General features: G+C 41.8%; 1 protein-coding gene across 2 annotated transcripts; it reads right to left on the bottom strand.

The window, feature by feature from the left end:
- Positions 1 to 5,267: 5,267 nt before the first annotated feature.
- Positions 5,268 to 16,908, bottom strand: mims2 (mitochondrial inner membrane scaffold 2). Of its 2 annotated transcripts, none has more exons than XM_084929471.1 (3): positions 16,145 to 16,908; positions 8,677 to 8,870; positions 5,268 to 6,103 (listed from the first exon to the last, which is right to left on the bottom strand). In XM_084929471.1, exons 1-3 carry the CDS (start codon positions 16,691 to 16,693, stop codon positions 5,887 to 5,889), a joined length of 960 nt encoding a protein of 319 aa, XP_084785597.1. In that variant the 5' UTR covers positions 16,694 to 16,908; the 3' UTR covers positions 5,268 to 5,886. The 2 variants fall into 2 exon arrangements, with proteins under 2 accessions (XP_084785597.1, XP_084785599.1); XM_084929473.1 differs by having other exon boundaries at positions 16,193 to 16,907.
- Between the last annotated feature and the right edge of the window lie 463 nt (positions 16,909 to 17,371).

Here is a 17,371-nt window from a genome sequence, read left to right as displayed (position 1 = left end):
AGACCACAGAGTGAAGGAGGACATGCAGAGGGTTGGTGTGACAGAAGAGGATGTATAAGGATAGGGTGAGATGGAGGAAGAAAATCTGCTGGATTTACCCCTAAAAGGAAAAGAAGACTTACTCTACTGGATATAATTACTTTATATTTTCCAACAATTAGCACAAGTTGGAGCTTTTGTGGTGTGTTATTTACTGAAATGTACTTACTTTATGTCCCACTGACCTGAATTCATCAAGAGAAAGTCTTTAGTGAAAGTCTACAAAGACATTATTGTCCACTTCTCTGTTATCTTAGATTATCATAAGATTTTTGATGAAAAGGACATTAGCAGATGTAAAAGTTTAATCTGCCATCGAAGTTTTTCCCTGCAAAATAGGCGCATGCATTTTACTCCTTAGACTTCCCCTACACACAATATGTTTAATGTTATTTAATAGGGGGTTAAAATGGCAACAATTGTTGCCGATGGGATTAAATGGGTTTTAAGTCATAAGCTTCTGAGGCAACAAATCTTTTCAGAAGAAAATGAATGCATGGTAAATCTAAAGTATATTAAGTATTTAAAGTGTGGATAATACATGTTACATAGGGATACCTCTGGTATCACTATGGACTGGGACACACATGAAGTTGCATGCATTGAGATAATAGGACTCTTTTATTCAGATAAACGCAGCAGTATTTTTTTTTTTCTTGGTGGACGGTGATCATCAATCGTACACTCCCACTAATCTCAGATGCACCCAAAGTCATCTTGTTCTGTCATTTTGTTCATTCGGTCTGTTGTGAATCCGCCACACACTCACTGCAGCCCACGTTTTTATGGAAAAGGGAGCTGTGGTGTTAATTGGACCCGAGAAAGGATGAAGAATCAGTGTCATTACGTGTCTCTGTAAACGGCATCTAGTACTCTGAAGTGTGCCATTAACACAGCTCAGACTGGCTGACCCCGCTGCCTGTTAGCACACTGCCTGTCACTTGTCTAAGTTACAGTTACTGACAGTCAAAAGCATAATCCACACCTGCCAAAAATACTTTAACAACTTATGCCTGCTGCCCGCCTCCTCTCCCTCCTCCTCTCTGTCACAGGTTAGATAAACTGCCTCTCAGTCTCCATCCCCCCCCCTCTCTGTGCGTTCAATTATAATTGCTCGCATTTAGCAGCTGAGCTTCTGAATCCGGAGGAGCAACAAGAACGAGGGGGAGGCGGAGCGCACACACCAAATAAATGTGCACATCTCTGGTGGAAACTGACTGGCACCGGTGTTTAAAATAATAAGATGCAGCTGTTGATAGTAGCAACTGTCTCCAGGTTTACTTCCCTGTGGCCTCTGTGGCAGCAGAGGAGCGGTGATGAAGGCAGACAGCTGACAGGTGCTCCAGGATGGTGCTGCCATCAGGTGCATCTGCTAAACTTAACTCCGAGACAGGAGAGGAGAGACGGAGAGAGGGGAGGGGAAAAAAGAGGGCAAACGAAAAAGGGGAGCGTGAGGAGTGGGGAAGAAAGAGAGGAGTGGCCAAAAAAAAAGGTTAAAGGAGGGAGAAGAAGAGCAGTGAGTAGGCGAGGAGAAAAGAATAAGTGTGTTTGTGTATGCAGTGTGTGTGTTTGTATGATTGCATGCTCCTTGAAACCTCATGCCAGCCCTCTCTGTAAAGAAATTCATAGGATGCCTTTGAACCTGTGAATCTGACAGAGCAGGTGCCTCTCCGTCTAGACGCCAACACTGTGAAGGGGTAACGAGTACACTGAACAGGTCAGGAGTTGGGGAGACAGTGGAGGGAAGGTAATAAGGAGAGATAATGAGCAAGTGAAGAAAATGATGGAGAGGAAACTGTGAAATAAAAATAAGAATTAAATAAAAGATGCAAAAGGGAAGAAAAGTCAGCTTGTCAGGAAGTGAGCTTAAGAGTGTGCGTGTGTGTGCATTCATGAGAGACAGAATATGCACTTTGCCATATGTTTATATATAACTGCATGCATCAGCACTTTGCAGCTACTACACAAATGCAGGCACGCCTTCCAACTGTTGTCGAAGAGCAGCTCGGGTACACAAACGTAATGGATTCACTCTTTGTGCTGCTGTGACAGTGGCACTGACGGTGAATCTGACTTTAATAAAAGGTGCAGCGGGCACAAGTCGGGAGCCGAGGCAGGGATACGAACCCCCTTGAACCTCCCCTGCAGAGGGAGGGGGGGCCCTTCATCAAAGCCGAGGCCAAGCACAGATGAAGTGTTCGCTCGTATCACGACTCAGTTCTGGGCCGAGCAAAAGGTGACACAGAGCGTAACCAAGGACCTAATCTTCAAGCTCCTCTTTCTCTCATACATGTCTTGTGTCCACACACACACACACATATATACAAATGCACATGAGTGAGGAAGAAGAGGAAGCTGACAGAGCTCAGTGCCTCACAGGTAGCCAGACAGAGTGGCTGGAAGCGCTGTCACCAATTTGTTCCTAGCCATGGGGGACATGCAGGGGATGGAGAGGCGATGGCAGCTCCCTGTCCTCATCATGGCTAATGAGGCCTCGACTTCTCCTTCTTCCTCTGTGTGTATCTGTGTGTGTGAGATCAGTTTGTAGAAGTTTGTGTCAGAGTGCTGCCAAAGCTCCTATTCCTGAAAAACCGAGGTTGATATCTGGCACAGACCACTGTGCACTCTTAGTTCTCCTTATACAACTCTCCTGGCTGAATTATTTACCGGGCCAAGAAACACACACGCACGCGCACACACACACACACAGAAAAGATGAGGTCTTGTTCAAGGCAGCTACCATTCAATACATTGCTGCTCTTCAGGGACACCGCACCAGCTGAGGCTTGCTTGCTGTGCTGGCTGACCCATCAAACCTTCAAGGAAGGCGAGTGGAGGGAGATGGGTCCAGACCCGCTGTGATAAAACAGAGCCGGGAATAACGAGTTCTTATCAGGAGAAAAATTGGTCAGTGTGTGATTGACCTAACCCCTTAAGAAACACGTAGCACACCGTAAAGACTGCTGCATTCAAAGATGTTGCAGTTATGAAACCATTTTTGACCTTTTTCTCACTGACTTTAGACACCAATGTGCGGCATTTTGTGGCATCTTATCTGCGATCAGCATGAGAGCGACGCTGCTTCATGGTGATATAGTGCTGGGAACTATGTTAAAGACTTTAAGAGTGCAAACTGAGAACAGTTGGGTGTAGCACTGTATTTGTAGTTCAGGAGCTCCCCAGTGTGGCTGAAACAAGAAGTGCAAAAATTGCAATATTTTCTCTTTCTCTTAGCTTTAAAAACAAATGCAGTTAAATAAGAGTTAACAGGTAAATCTGAAAATGCTACTTTATATTTTCTGCACTCATCTATTTTCTGCAGCATACCTTATAATTTGTTTTAAATGTTTCCTTTTAGAAACTTTATCATTATGAAATACTTTGCTTCTACTGGAACCTTCAATAATCTCTATAAAGTCTCTAAATCTTTAAAAATAAACAGACTTTTTGTGCAGGTAATTTTCTGGTTTCTGTTTGAAGTCCTGCAGTAGTCCAGTCATGTTTGAGCAAGCTCGTGCTGAATGGCAGATAAACAGGAGAGCGAAAGAGGGATTACATTCAAGAATGTGGTCTCAAAACAATCATTAGCAATACAACAAATATGTAATGACGCTCCTCTTCATTCATTAGATGATCAGGCTTCGCACACTCATGCAAAGAGATTTGTCATGTTTAAATGACTGAAGTTTTCTGTAGGCGTTTCCCTGTAAGTAGCTTTGTAGCTGGTTCTGCAGGAGGTCTGCTCTAGGAACACAAATATAGATTAGTATGGAAAGTTTGGTTTGGCCAACAGAATACAATACTTTTAGCTTTTACCTGGGGAAATGTTTAGAAACATTAAAAGTGCAAGACTGTGTTTCTTACCTGTGTGTTGTCTCCCTGAGGCTGTTAGGCCAACAGAGCCCCCGGGCATGCTCACCATCTTTTAAAGGTTCCAAGTGTAAATGAGGATGTTTTGGAATAAGAACATCGTTTTATGTTATAGATCGTTGACCATGTGAGGAGATATTTATTTAAAAGTCCTTGCTTTTTCTGTAGTATTTGTTTAATGTTAAAGATTATTAGGCAAGCTGTGTGCTAACTTTACTGGTTTAGTTTAGTATTTAATATTTAACCATACAATGGTCTGGCAAAGAGGTCAGTTTGTACTTTTACATCTCGGTGTCTCTTCACCCTCTATTCATTGGCCTGCCTCTTTTTCTCCTTCCATAGAGCACCGCTGAATTTTGAAGATTCTGACCTTGGTGTGTTGCCTAAGTACTCTTGAGACACTTGGTAGCAGTGTAGAAAAGCTGCAGCTGGAACTATGTCTCCCCTGTGGACATCATTGTTTTGGTTTTTTTGTGCTCTTCAATGTTGGTGAGTAATGGATGATCTGCACCTCATCTCTCTAACCATGAATTACTGCGTCAGTGTGGTGTGGCATGGAGGCGATCGGTGCTGAGGGGTTTTTGAAGCCCAAGTTTCTTCACAGGACCCTTCAGCTTCAGAGTGAGTTTTCCTTTGTTTGGGTTTCTCATCTTCCTTTTAACAATACTCCCAAGAGTCTCTGTGGGGTTCAGGTCAGGTGAGTGGGCAGACACAACAATAGATGATCAGCAAACTATTTTGAAGACCATCACCATCAGAAGACGTGGAAGCCCAGATCATCACAGACTGGAGACACTCGACTTAAAACACCTTGAATTCTGGGATCTTGATTTCCAAATTACAAAACAGCTCTAATAAAATTAGTTATTAATCAAAAGTGTTCATAATTACAAAGGGATTAGATTTGAACATCAGCAAAGCCAGTGAGACATGCGAGACTCATCCGAGGGTAAAGGTGGTGTACAAGGAGCTGTCTCTGTTCATTTGGCAGATTGAGCTCAAACTTTGTGTTATTATGGTTATTACTTTTTACAATTGGTACTCTGGTTTTTGCATTGCTTCCTGTTGGTCAATCCAGTCCAGCATCCCTCATGGCATTCTTGTGAACAGCCAACCATGCCATGGCACGGGAAGAAAACAGCTTTCAGTGCTGGAAATTTCACATTAGGGCTCTAAATAAGAAAGCAACTGTAAATTAGAGGTTATATAATCCAACTGCACTCAGTAGCACTACAGCACTACAGTTCTCTCTGCTCATTGTTCTGTTTAAATATGAACAGAGCTGCCAAAGGATATGGTAAGATGATATGTGTGAAGGTGATGTGGTATTGTTCAACAACAACACAAAACAACCTAAATATAAAAGAAATTCTCTTTAATTAAATACTCAAATCAGGAAAAACAAATGATTCAACATTCTTCATCCAAAGTTTGCAATGAGCTTCACTCGTATTAGTGACGTTGCAGTTACTGCTTCTGTTCTTGTATTTGGGGGGAAACTGTAAGAAAGGAACAAAGCCTCCAGAAAGACGGAAGGGATCAGAAATGGATGCCAAGAGAGATAGAAGGCAAACGGCAAAACGTAAGAGGAGGACTAAAAAGTAAGGTGAGAAGAAAGGTAAAGCTGAGCAGAGAGGGTTGCAAGCAGAACACCAGAACATGGCCGAGTCAGCTGCTGGAGAACGGTGCAGGAGAGATTAGCTTAATCTGACAGTTTTAAAAAAAATAACAATCCCTGTTCACTCTTCTGATTTCAAATAAATATTTGATACATTTAAGTCCTTATGTTTGATGAGCCAAAGACTTCAAACCACAGTAAAGCATTTGATCACTTCGATCTGTTACAGCGATAAATGATGAGGGAACCCGAATTCACAAATGTGAAGGTGTTTCAGTTTGAAGCCAGATGAATAAAGATTTACAGGCATTAGGCCATTAAAGATGTTTGTTACTCAATGAGGCAGCAGAGGAGGGGCATCAGGGTGCAGGTGTGGGAGGTTTGAAGAGTCCAGTCTTTCTGAAGTAGCGCACAATTAGAGGCACAGACACCAGAGTGATGCTGATGCGAACAGGAGCGAAGAGCTTGTGAATGGCGTAGGCCAGGACGAATGTGCTGGTTCCAGCGGCCATCTTGGACTGAACGAACGCCTCGCTGAAGCCCAGTTTGCACAATATGGCAGTCATGTCGATCCCACTGGGAACACAAATAACAGGAAATCTGTAAGTTGGGACCAGAAGGTGTTTGTGTGTATATATACAGTTAGGTCCACAGTACTCTTTGTATGTGTGCCTCTGCAAAACACTACAAATGGATTTTAAGTCAGTCCCGTCTCCCTCCCACCGTGTCGCAGCAGATGGCTGCCTCTCCCTGAGTCTGCTTCTGCCAGAGGTTTATTCTTGTTAAAAGGGAGTTTTCCCTTCCCACTGTCACCAAGAGCTTGCTTGTAGTTGTTGGGTTTTTTGCTTTTTCTCTGTGTTTTTGTTTTGTTTCTGTCTTTACCTTACAATATAAAGCGCCTTGATGCGACAGGTGCTGTGATTTGGCGCTATATAAATAAAATTGAAAATGATTGAACCAATTAGACTTTAAGCTTTAATATTGTGATTTTTACCAAAATATTGCATTAACTGTTTAAGTATTTAAGCCATTTTTTATACACAGTCCCACATTTTGGGGGTTCAAAAACTACTTTAACCTTGACTAACCTTTAATTCCAAAATCATCCACTTTGGTTGTCTTTTATGGTTGCAGGACTTTCAGTGTTGCTGGCCGTTGCATTGTTTCTATTTAAGAATGCACATGATTGCTGATTTGATCAATCTAATATTTTGGCTCTGTCTGAGAGGTTTACTTAGATTTTGATTATGTGAGTAGCTACCAAATGCAATTTAACAGTATTTAAATTAATAGCCTATATATTAGTTGATAGCTATCAAATAGTACACCAACAATGGAGGAACAAGCTCTCTATGAAAGCTGGCTATGAAACTGCTCATCAGCAAACTGTCCGATTACTTTTGACCATTTCAAAGTAAGAAGCAGCCCTACAATTAAAGCTGAGGGTTTGTACTTCAATCACACATCTTGATTGTTTGATTTGTGCACAGAGCCAAAAATACATTTGCATTATCGTCATAATCCTTTAAATAAAGAAAGAATGACGTGATTTATGTGATTGATTTTTCAATGTAAAAATGAATTAAAATATAATTAAATACATAAATAAAAACTATATTAGGATTTTCTGCTGCAGCATTAGTAGTGAATTAGCATAGACCAGAAATAATGATGTAACATCTTTTTAAAACTGGTTTCCTCATTGCCTGTTGCATAAAGTTGTAATTCATCTTGATCTCCACTAGGGGGGGGACTGTTTACAATAGAGAATTTATTGTTTTTGTTTTTTTAACTTCACGTTTTCTTAACTTGAAGCTATTAGCACATGACTTCTGATCTGCCTTTAAAAGGCTACACGCACCACTGCCTTAATGAGAAAAGTTTTGATATAGTTTTGCAATTTTGACCTGACCTACTTTGGGAAGCAAATGTGCAAAGCATGTGCCAACGTGAGTCAGTCATTACAGCACACAGTCACCACCCTATTAAACTTTGAAAGTTTGAGTCAGCTATATATAGTGATCTGTCTGCACTCTGGCTGCTGTGTGCTCAGCACACAGCCCTGTATTAGCACACCACATGCCTGAGCGCTGTGGCTGCACAGTGATAATGCACAACAGTTGCAGAGTCATTTTTCAGTTCAAGGGTCATTATCAGCTACAGAAGGAAATCTCCAAGCTCTCAGATTATATCTGTCAGGCCTCTCTGATATTCGTGCCTCTGGCATCTGGCCAGACAGAAAATTGTTTGAGCTGATAAAGTAGGGGTGTGTTGTGCTGTTTGACTTTTAACCGTCTATGACCATCAACAGATAGAATGCAAGGACTTTATATTTTGCAAGTGTCACAACAACAAAGATGAGTAAATTAAACTTGAGCATGAATTTGTCTGCAGGGCCAATGTAATAAGGCTGACTGTCTATACTTTGCTATTCTCTCATGAATAGGTCCCGTTTACTGCCAATCTATGTTCCTCATTGCAAAAGCACATAAAAAAAAAAAAACTGTTTTCGCTTCAGTTAATGATTTCCTACATTGTCCCAAATGGCTGTGAGAGGATTTCAGAAAATGTGGTATTCAGCTGTGGATCAATGAGGACTGATGTTTCACAGTCAATAGAAAGCAGAAAATCCTCTAGTATAAAGACTTCTCCATAAATCTGTTTAGTGTTTGGTGCATCTACAAAGACTCTATTCTTTGAGGACCCATTACTGTCGAGCAATGAAACAAGATGTTCATTTTTTTTGCCCCACATCAGATTTTAGTGTCGCTACTACATGACATTGTTACATTTTTGTGATTAATTGTTGAGAATTGTTTTTTGGAGAAATGTCAAAACTGTCTCTGCCTTTTCTTTAGAATAGTAAATGTCTTTTAGACTCTAAAATATGGCTGTAATGGGATACTTTCATCATAGATTGAAACATAGTAGCTCCCTTTGCTTAGGCATCAGTAAGAAGGGAAAAACAGATCACTTTAAAAGTGTTGAGGTATTCTTTGTAGATTTTCTCAAAGGTGTAAAACTGTTTTAAGTATATGAGGTGACTTAAACTTCCACTTGTAAGTCAATTTTATCAGTCTTTGACCTCATCTCTGTAAATGTTAAATGTAAACGCCAATGCCTCGTGCAGTGACCGGACATTTTGTTACCTGGATACTAGCATGTAGAACATTCCCAGAGACATAAGAGAGATCCCGATGTGAAAGGAAACTCCCACTGCTCCATATTCCTTGAAGACTTTCTTAAGCTGCTGGGTTTTGCTGGGTTTCCCTCCCTCTGGCTCTCTGTCCTCCAGGCTCTTTTCCGATGACATAGTAGAAGCCTCCTTTAAAGTCTGAACATCCTGTACAAAAACATGAGATGCATAAAATGAGACAGGAGGATGGACTCTGATACCATCTCTGTTGCTATAGGAAGCAACAACAAAGAGTGACTGCAAGGCAAAAAAGAGAAGACGCTTGCCATGAATTAAAATGAAGTTTCATTTTCCATTCAAATACAACTGCAGATCACTTTGACATGAGTATTATGACATCAAGCACAACAAAGCCAAAGAGCACAATCACTGGCAACACATGGAACTGTGGAATTGACTAGTGCTGTGGATCTATACACAGTATCTGCAGATAACTGAACTGCTTTACTAAACAGGTGTGTAAAAGTTTGGAAGCCAAATCCATAAAAACAAAAATAAAAGGAAGAAAGAACACAATACAACTACACAACATCACCTCCATCTTTCCACCATTGCTGTTGTGCTGTCAGCACGTTTAACTTGTGTATGTAATTACAGAGTAATGTTGCTTAGCTGGTTAGCTACCGGGAGCTGTGGTTGTAGTGCCTGGTTTTAACATGCTGGTCTTATTGCAACGTTCAAAGCATCCAGGTGAAAGGTTACTGTAAATACATCAAAATAACTTTCCTTAGTGAGCCTGAACTCTGCACAAACAGTCGTATCTTGGAAATGATGTTGAAATGCCATATTTGTTTTGTTAGGACAGATATAGAAACGAAAGTACTATTATAATGTGGAGCAAGCTGGTCAAACAAAGACGATTTTTATGACCCTCCTATTCAAGGAGCAGCCGAGTCAGCTGATTAAACACAGGCTGCTGCGTCTGCGTTGTTTAAGTGAATCACATTATCACTCTCCCTCTCACACACTTAATGTCAGTCACTTTGTGCTACACAAAGAGCCTCTCACACACGTCGGGCTGCGTTTGTGAGCCCAGACACGCACCACTCCAAGATGAACAAGCACCAGACACAGTCCAGCTGCCCGACACGTAACAGGGAGCAGGCAGGTCACTCAGTGTGTGTGAAGCAGATTAGTAAACTGCAACACACAATAACGACATTCAGGCCACAGCGGACGGCAGACTGCAGCAGAGCAGCGACGGCGGACACTTGAGAACGCCTGCATTTGGAAACAGTATGTAAATAAACAACCCTCCATCTGGCCTTATGGCTAAGGCCGTAACGGTTTTATCTCAGTAAGAGCTTCAACAGATGGTCAAAAAGTTTCGTGTTGTGAAATAAGTTTTCAACCTTTATTTTGAATTAATTTTAATACATAATTTGAATCTATAGAAAAAAGCTTTCTTTTAAAAAGTATATATTAAAATAAATAAAATCTGCGAGTAGTTTTCAGCTTTTAGTAAATGGATTGTGTGAATGTGTTTACTGAACACAAATGAACTCACTTACACACCTGAGAAATGGTTCAGTTTACTGAAATCTTAAGCCAGTGAAATCAAAGCACAAAAGCCCAGAATATGCACAACACTGTCACCAGTGCTACCACCAAGGCCCGGCTGTTTGCGAGCATCTCTGAGCTGTTGCTGCAGCTTTGCATATCCATGAGATCACAGTGTTCTTGGTGGATATCTGATGGAACAGAAATCCAGAGAATGCCTTAAACTGTATTTGTGCCATTCTTGTGGCAGCTCCCCAACCTGCAGTTGTTTGAGGACTATGCCCGAGCCCACACTGCAAGAGTGGCCCGGGCCTTTCTGGATCAGGAGTATATCCAGACACTTCGCTGACCAGCATATAGTCCCAGACATGCTGCGATGACACGTTCATCAGATGCAGCCACAAACCATGACCACTGCACTCTTTCAGCATTGGAGTGCAACTCCTCCACAACAGATACAGGCACTGGTGCAGTCCATGTGGAGATGGTTTACTAGAGCAGTGTTTCCCAACCTTTTAGAGCCACAGCACTTATTTCACATTAGAAAAATCACACGGCACACCACCAAACAAAAATGTCACAAAAAGCATATTGTTAATTTTTCCCCACACAGCATAGTGGAATTAGTTCGGATTGTCCCCAGTATGCCTTGTTTGCTTTCTTCTGACTACTACTCATGCTAGGTCCTTAAACTGGGTCGGAATTTTCTCCAGGACCCAGGTCAGACTTACTACTTTTTCCTTTTCAAATATTTATTGCTGCAGTGTCTCTCTCACTCACCCATTTAATTATAGCAGGTAGTTGTACTGCTCTCTAGTGGAAGAGAATGTAATTATCTTTCCCGTTACTCACGCTGATCGCTTAGAGCAGCGGTCCCCAACCACCGGGCTACGGACCGGTACTGGTCCATGAGTCATTTGGTACCAGGCCACAAGAGTTGAGGCTCGGGTGTGAAATTTATGGTTTTCAAGGTTTTGAATCGTTTTTTTATTGTCATTTTCTTATAGTTTTTATTGTTAACTCAGTTTCCCTGGATCTTTGATGAATAAATCAATAAATCTTTTTTTTTTTTTCTGGTTTTATTTTGTTGTATTTATCCGCGACAAAAGGCTGGTCCGTGCAAACTGACATAGCGCAAAAAAGGTTGGGGACCGCTGGCTTAGAGTACTAATCGGGTGGAACCAGATAATCTTCCACGGCCCACCTATGTGCCGCGGCACAGTGGTTGGGAAACACTGTTCTAGAGGAAGCCATACCTTGTATTAAACATCTTATATATGCGTATATTACAGTATTGGTTTGTTTCATTTACAGCCGTCGTCATATCGAAACATCAGGACTCAAAACTGAAACCTGCATGAAATTAGAAATCAACGACCAAGTTGTCCATTTAATCAGAAACATAATCCTCTGAGCATGGCACGCTTTTTCCACTTTCGACTATTTGTTCAGACATGTAATGATACAGGTGTGTTTACACAGAGAATCTGTGTCAACCTACTTTTCTCTCCACACAGAAAACTCATGAGGCTTTAATAACACATTGATAGAACGGATTTGAGTAAAAAACTAAAATAAGAAAAATAAGTGTCTTGTTTGCTGTAACAGTTACAAATAATTCCATGTAAAAGCATCTTGGTCTTTAGAACTACTTACTGCGTTACCATGAGCCCTGTACATTACCCAGAATGCTATACTGTAAGTTTAAGTAGAATACTAAAATTATCAATCATCTGAATGCATTTGTCTGAGTGACAGCACTGCTCCACAAAACAAAGACAAGAGTTGCATGAAGGCTGGGACTCCTTGTTGGAATAATAAAGAACAGCTGACTTTCACAGCTTTAACGTTTTTAAAAGGCACACCCTGAAGCCAAAAGCTGTCTAAGAAACTATTATGACTGTTGCACACCCTGTTATCATAATGCATACATTATTAAAAAAAAATCTCTTCTAATTTAAAGTATTTTCTCCCTATTTATACTGGACTAAATGGGAGACTAAATGGAGCAGCTTAGTATTAGATGACTTGGGGCTATTGTGACCAGTGGTTACTCAAATATCTTCTCTGCTGAAGAGGAAACTTGATCTTCCTCTGGAGAAACACACACACACAACAGGAAATACCTCCCGGGTGCATTCAGCTATTTTTTCACCATGTTCAAAAAAGACTGCTTATTGTGCCACTAAGCTTGACGTGTTTATGTAGCTAGCTGTCCAGTTAGCAGCTAAGCAACAATCTAAAGTAAATCCTGCAGGGATGTGGATGTGTGTGCTTTTATATGAAGTGAGAACGGTCTTTGAGACATCTGCAAATGTGACATGTTTGGTTGTTTTTAAAAATTAGGACCGTTAGAGGCAACGGAAGGCCATTCATTGCTATGTGTGACATTTAGCCTTACATACAGTAACTTCCATTCATGTCCCTTTCTGCTTTTTAGGCTGCATTGAGACTACGCTTGCAGACTCTCTTTGTGGGTTTTAGTCAGCCACTTAATCAAGAAGGCAGTAACAATGGTGAAGAAGGGAAGATGAGGGGAAAAACAGGCTTATCTTTTCTCTTGGCTACAATTTGTCTTGCTAAATTTTGGCCTAAGCTCCTGGATGAAGCCACACTCTTGGCAATACATTCACCGGGCTGCCAACAATGGACAATGGCAGAGTCCGGGGTGGGTGAGGGAGCAGGCCTTTGCTTTTCAGAGGCGAGAAAGGCCAAGCTAAAAGTAAAGGAAGGCAACGCTGTGGGAGGGTCATGTGAGCGAGCAGCTAAAGGGAGTTGTGCCAGGGAGGGTGTATAGGAGGGGAACAGTGGGACTGCTGTGTCTGATAACAGCTTTTCAGAGGCATGAAAACACATGTGACATGCAAGCAAGGACAAAGACACACTCACATGCAATGCACAGGGCTGTCAGATTCTCACAACACGATTATTGTGGCCATAAAAACTGACGAATACTACACTGCCACAATTTCTATGGAAATGTTTTAATACATACTGAAAATGCATCTTTAGCTTTTAATGCATCTCGTCTCACATTAGCAAGTGTGTCTGTGACCATAACTGTGCAAAACTTTGGCTGGGTCAAAACAGTCAATCAATATGTCACATCGGTTCCTTTAGGTAATTGATAGGCTATTTTATTACAACACTCTAAAGGGGTTCAGTCCCTGCTTTGTGACTCATTTTGGTGCTTACGAAGTAAATGAAGGAGGGTTAAAGAGAAAGGAAGCCACCTAAATCGCAGTCAAGGAGAGAAAACTCAAATCCGTGAGCTGGCTTTATACACTGTATTGCCAAAAATATTCACAACCATCCAAATCATTGAATCCAGGTGTTCCAATCAATTCCTTAGCCCCAGGTGTAGAAGACTCATGAAGCACCTACTCATGCAGACTGCTTCTACAAACATTTGTATAAGGATCTTACGATCTGGTGATGTTGTGCCATGGTACCGTGATAGCATGCCACCTGTGCAAGTCCAGTTGTGAGAGTTCCTTACTATTAAATATTCCACAGTCAACTGTTAGTGGTATTATAACGGAGTGGAAATGATGGGGAATGTTGGGAACATTAGCAACTCGGCTGCAACGTGGTAAAAATCACAGAGCAGGGTCAGCAGGTGCTAAGGTGCACAGTGCACAGCGATCGCCAACTTTCTTCAGAGTCGATCGCTCCAGACTTCATTTGGCCTTCAGATTAGCTCAAGAACAGAGTATAAAGAGCTTCATGGTCGACCAGCTGCATCCAAGCCTTACATCACCAAGCATGGTGCAAAGCATTGGATAAAGTAGTGTAAAACACACCATCACCATGTTTTCTGGAGGTGACGAAACACACCTCTCCGTCTGGCAATCCAATGGACGAGTCTGGGTTTGATGGTTGCCAGGAAACCAGTACTTGTCTAAGTGCATTGTGCCAAGTGTAAAGTTTGGTGGAGGGGGGATTATGGAGTGGGCTTGTTTTTCAGGAGTTGGGCTCGGCCCCTTAGCTCCAGTGAAAGGAACTCTTAATGCTTCAGAATAGCAAGACTTTTTGGACAATTTCATGCTCCCAACTTTGTGTGAACAGTTTGGGGATGACCCCCCCCCCCGGCCGATGTTCCAACATGACTGCGCACCAGTGCATAAATCAAGGTCCCTAAAGACATGGCTGAATGGGTTTGCTGTAGAAGAACTTGACTGGCCTTAACCCGACAGAACACCTTTGGGGTGAATTAGAGCAGAGACTGCAAGCCAGGACTACCAGCATTGGTGTCTGGCTGATTCACAATTCTTTTTTCCAATTTTCTTCAGTTTTATTTGTATAGCCCCAAATCACAATAAAAGTTGCCTCACAAATGCACTTCTGGAAGAATTCTTTCTGCCTTTTGAGGGTTATTTTTCCTCTCTGTTCCACAGATATTGTTCAATATGATAGATTTTAACAGTGCAATGTATCAAGTATTGTATTGCAAAATCACTGTATTGCAATACTATCTTCTACTGGAAGTAGTCTTATTAGTACTAATTATCTTTAGTACTAAATTAATTAGCCCTGACAAAATTGGATTGGGAGTCACAGAATGACTCGCTTACTCATGCAAAAGCCTACAAAAAACAATTATGATATTAACGTGGACATTATCAACATAATAACCTTATTTCATCTTTTGGATGTGACACTTTAAAACAACATCACTAAAACCATACACACCATACAGCAGGAGAGAAACAGTAAAACAGGAACTCTCTCTCATTAGAGACTGAAGTAGAACCCAGAAAGTGCCTTCTAGGTGTCCTTGAAACAAAGTTACACTCAAGCAGGTTCCTGTAGGTGTGTGTGTTTCATTTAACCATCCTTGTTTAATTTATGGTTTCATTTAGGGAACTCCAGTTTATACAGCCGTTTACATGTCTTAGGGAGCGTTGCTTTAAATGTGAAATGACTTGACTCCACAGAGAGCTACATGAAAAATTATCATCCATGCAGGGTTCCCAAAGCCCTGTAGTCCATTCCTGTTAGTCTGCTATCATTTTTCCACCTATGAAAGCCTGTTTACTGTTGAGTTGCATTGTGGGTAATATAGGTATCAGATTTTGAAAAACATCAGGCTCTGAGAGCCTATTTCTGAGTTAAAGGAATAACAGTATTAAACGCTGCATCAAATCTAATCCATTTGTCAGCCTCAACTAACTGTTTAAGTTTTTAAACTAAAAAGTCAAAGAGAAGAAAAATCATTTAAATCTGTCCAAAAACAAATTCTCATATATGAGAACCTTAAACTGATAAATGATTCTTTATCAGGACAGATCCTTGCATGCGTTTGTTTGCTGCTCTTCTAACAAACTAGTGAGATGTTGAACAAGGTAAAAAGCAAGGCAGCATGTTCTTGAGATCTTGGCGTGCTCACTGTAGGTGTGTCCATGTGCTACTGAGTCACCTAAAAATGATGGTAATGTAATCCAGCGTGACCTGTTACACAGCGCACGGTAATAACCTGACCTGTGCCCACACACCTTCAGCTCTTTTAGCATCACAGATGCTGACTCACACAACCACCCACCGAGAGCACGCGCAAGGCGAAGTTTAAAAGTGCTCAGATGTTTGGTGAGAGTGACTCAGCGCCACTCACACACCGTGGGAGCACGCTCGCTGTTGACACTGCAAAGTGTGATCCAACATGCTCTGAAAATGACACGTGCTGCTTCGAGTACAGGTTTGTCGAAGTCATGTCAATTATACATGCACCACCGTGGATTCACTGCAAAGGCAGGCGGCCCACATAGCTGTTCGCGTCGTGTAGTGTTGTATAACAAGCAGGCTCGCTCACACGAGGGCTGTTATGCAAAAAGAAAAGCAGCTCGTCTGCTGTTTTGCATAATTCATAAACATGTTTCGAATCTGTTGCTTGTGGGTGATAAAGGCCCGGACGGTGTGCTCACCGGTTGATCTCTATAACGTGCTGTGCTCGTGTTGAAGGTTGAAATTACCCCTTTGTCGTCGTCAGTCTGCTCGTTCTTCTTAGTGGCAGCCTGTGTCGATGAAGATCTGGTCTGCATGGTCCTGGTGGAGCAGCGGCGACTGGAAACGTCCCAGTTACCCGTAAACAAAACATTACCCGCCGGGTCCCCCCTGCTGTTTGGGCGCCCGTGTGTGAAAACCAGCGGCTGCCTGAAGATTGTACATTCAGCGCCTTCACAGCGTACAGCTACAGCGGCCACCCGGTCCAAATGCGCCCAGTCCGTGCTGGTTACAAACGTAGACGATGTGTCCCAGTTCTGGATGAGTTCCGGGTGCTGTTTACCCAGGTGCACGGAGGGCAGATAGACACGCCTGACGGATGCGCAGAAAAACCGGTGTCGCTGAAACGAGTGGTCCGTGCGCAGCGTCAAAGTAACATCCTTCAGTCTGCTTGCTTTGGCTCGCAGCAGAGACGAACCCGGTGACTTGAAAGCCAGATCCAGAGCCGCTGCTGTGCGACACAAAAGCATTATCGACGGCACTCACAAGAGCTCAGTGTCTCCAAAAAACCAAAGCAGCAAAAAAAACTAAATAATTATTTTTTTTAAATAACCTCATAAAGCGACTCGGTTGTGCCGGGCAACTAATTACGGGCATAAGCAGCTGTAAACATGCTGCCCTGTGCCCTCCTGTATCCCTCCGGTCCTCTTGTTGACCGATTATCAGCAACAGCCAATGAGGGCTTACGCGCAACCGCAGATAGTAAAGCCTGAAGTGAAGGGAGGGGGTACTTAAAGGTATAACCGTGCTGATTCATGTAATTGAGTCGTACGACTTCAAAGGCTGACGTGCGTGTGTGTTTTAAATCCAGGTTACTGAAACTGAAACTTTTAATTATTTATAGAATTTAGTTCAGTTTTTTGCGAGGCCTGAAACTGTTTTAAATACATGGGTGAAATTAAAAAAATATATATATACATTATAACGAAACATTTATTTCGTTCTCTGGAACAACGTGAACACACATTGTTAATAGGAATGGGACTTACATACTCCCATAAAAAACCACTGTTCTCATATAAAATCAAGTGGAAATTGAAAGATATCAATAAAAAATGTTCCACATTTTAATGGAATCCATCCATTAAACCAAACATGATCAGCTCCAGGTGATGTGAATGCAATTGTGTGTACATATGGAGACAACA

Source organism: Perissodus microlepis, chromosome 5 (assembly GCF_051167445.1).
Source record: "Perissodus microlepis isolate ML-2025 ecotype Zambia chromosome 5, ASM5116744v1, whole genome shotgun sequence".
NCBI lineage: Eukaryota > Metazoa > Chordata > Actinopteri > Cichliformes > Cichlidae > Perissodus > Perissodus microlepis.
This window is presented reverse-complemented; position numbering and strand designations above follow the sequence as displayed.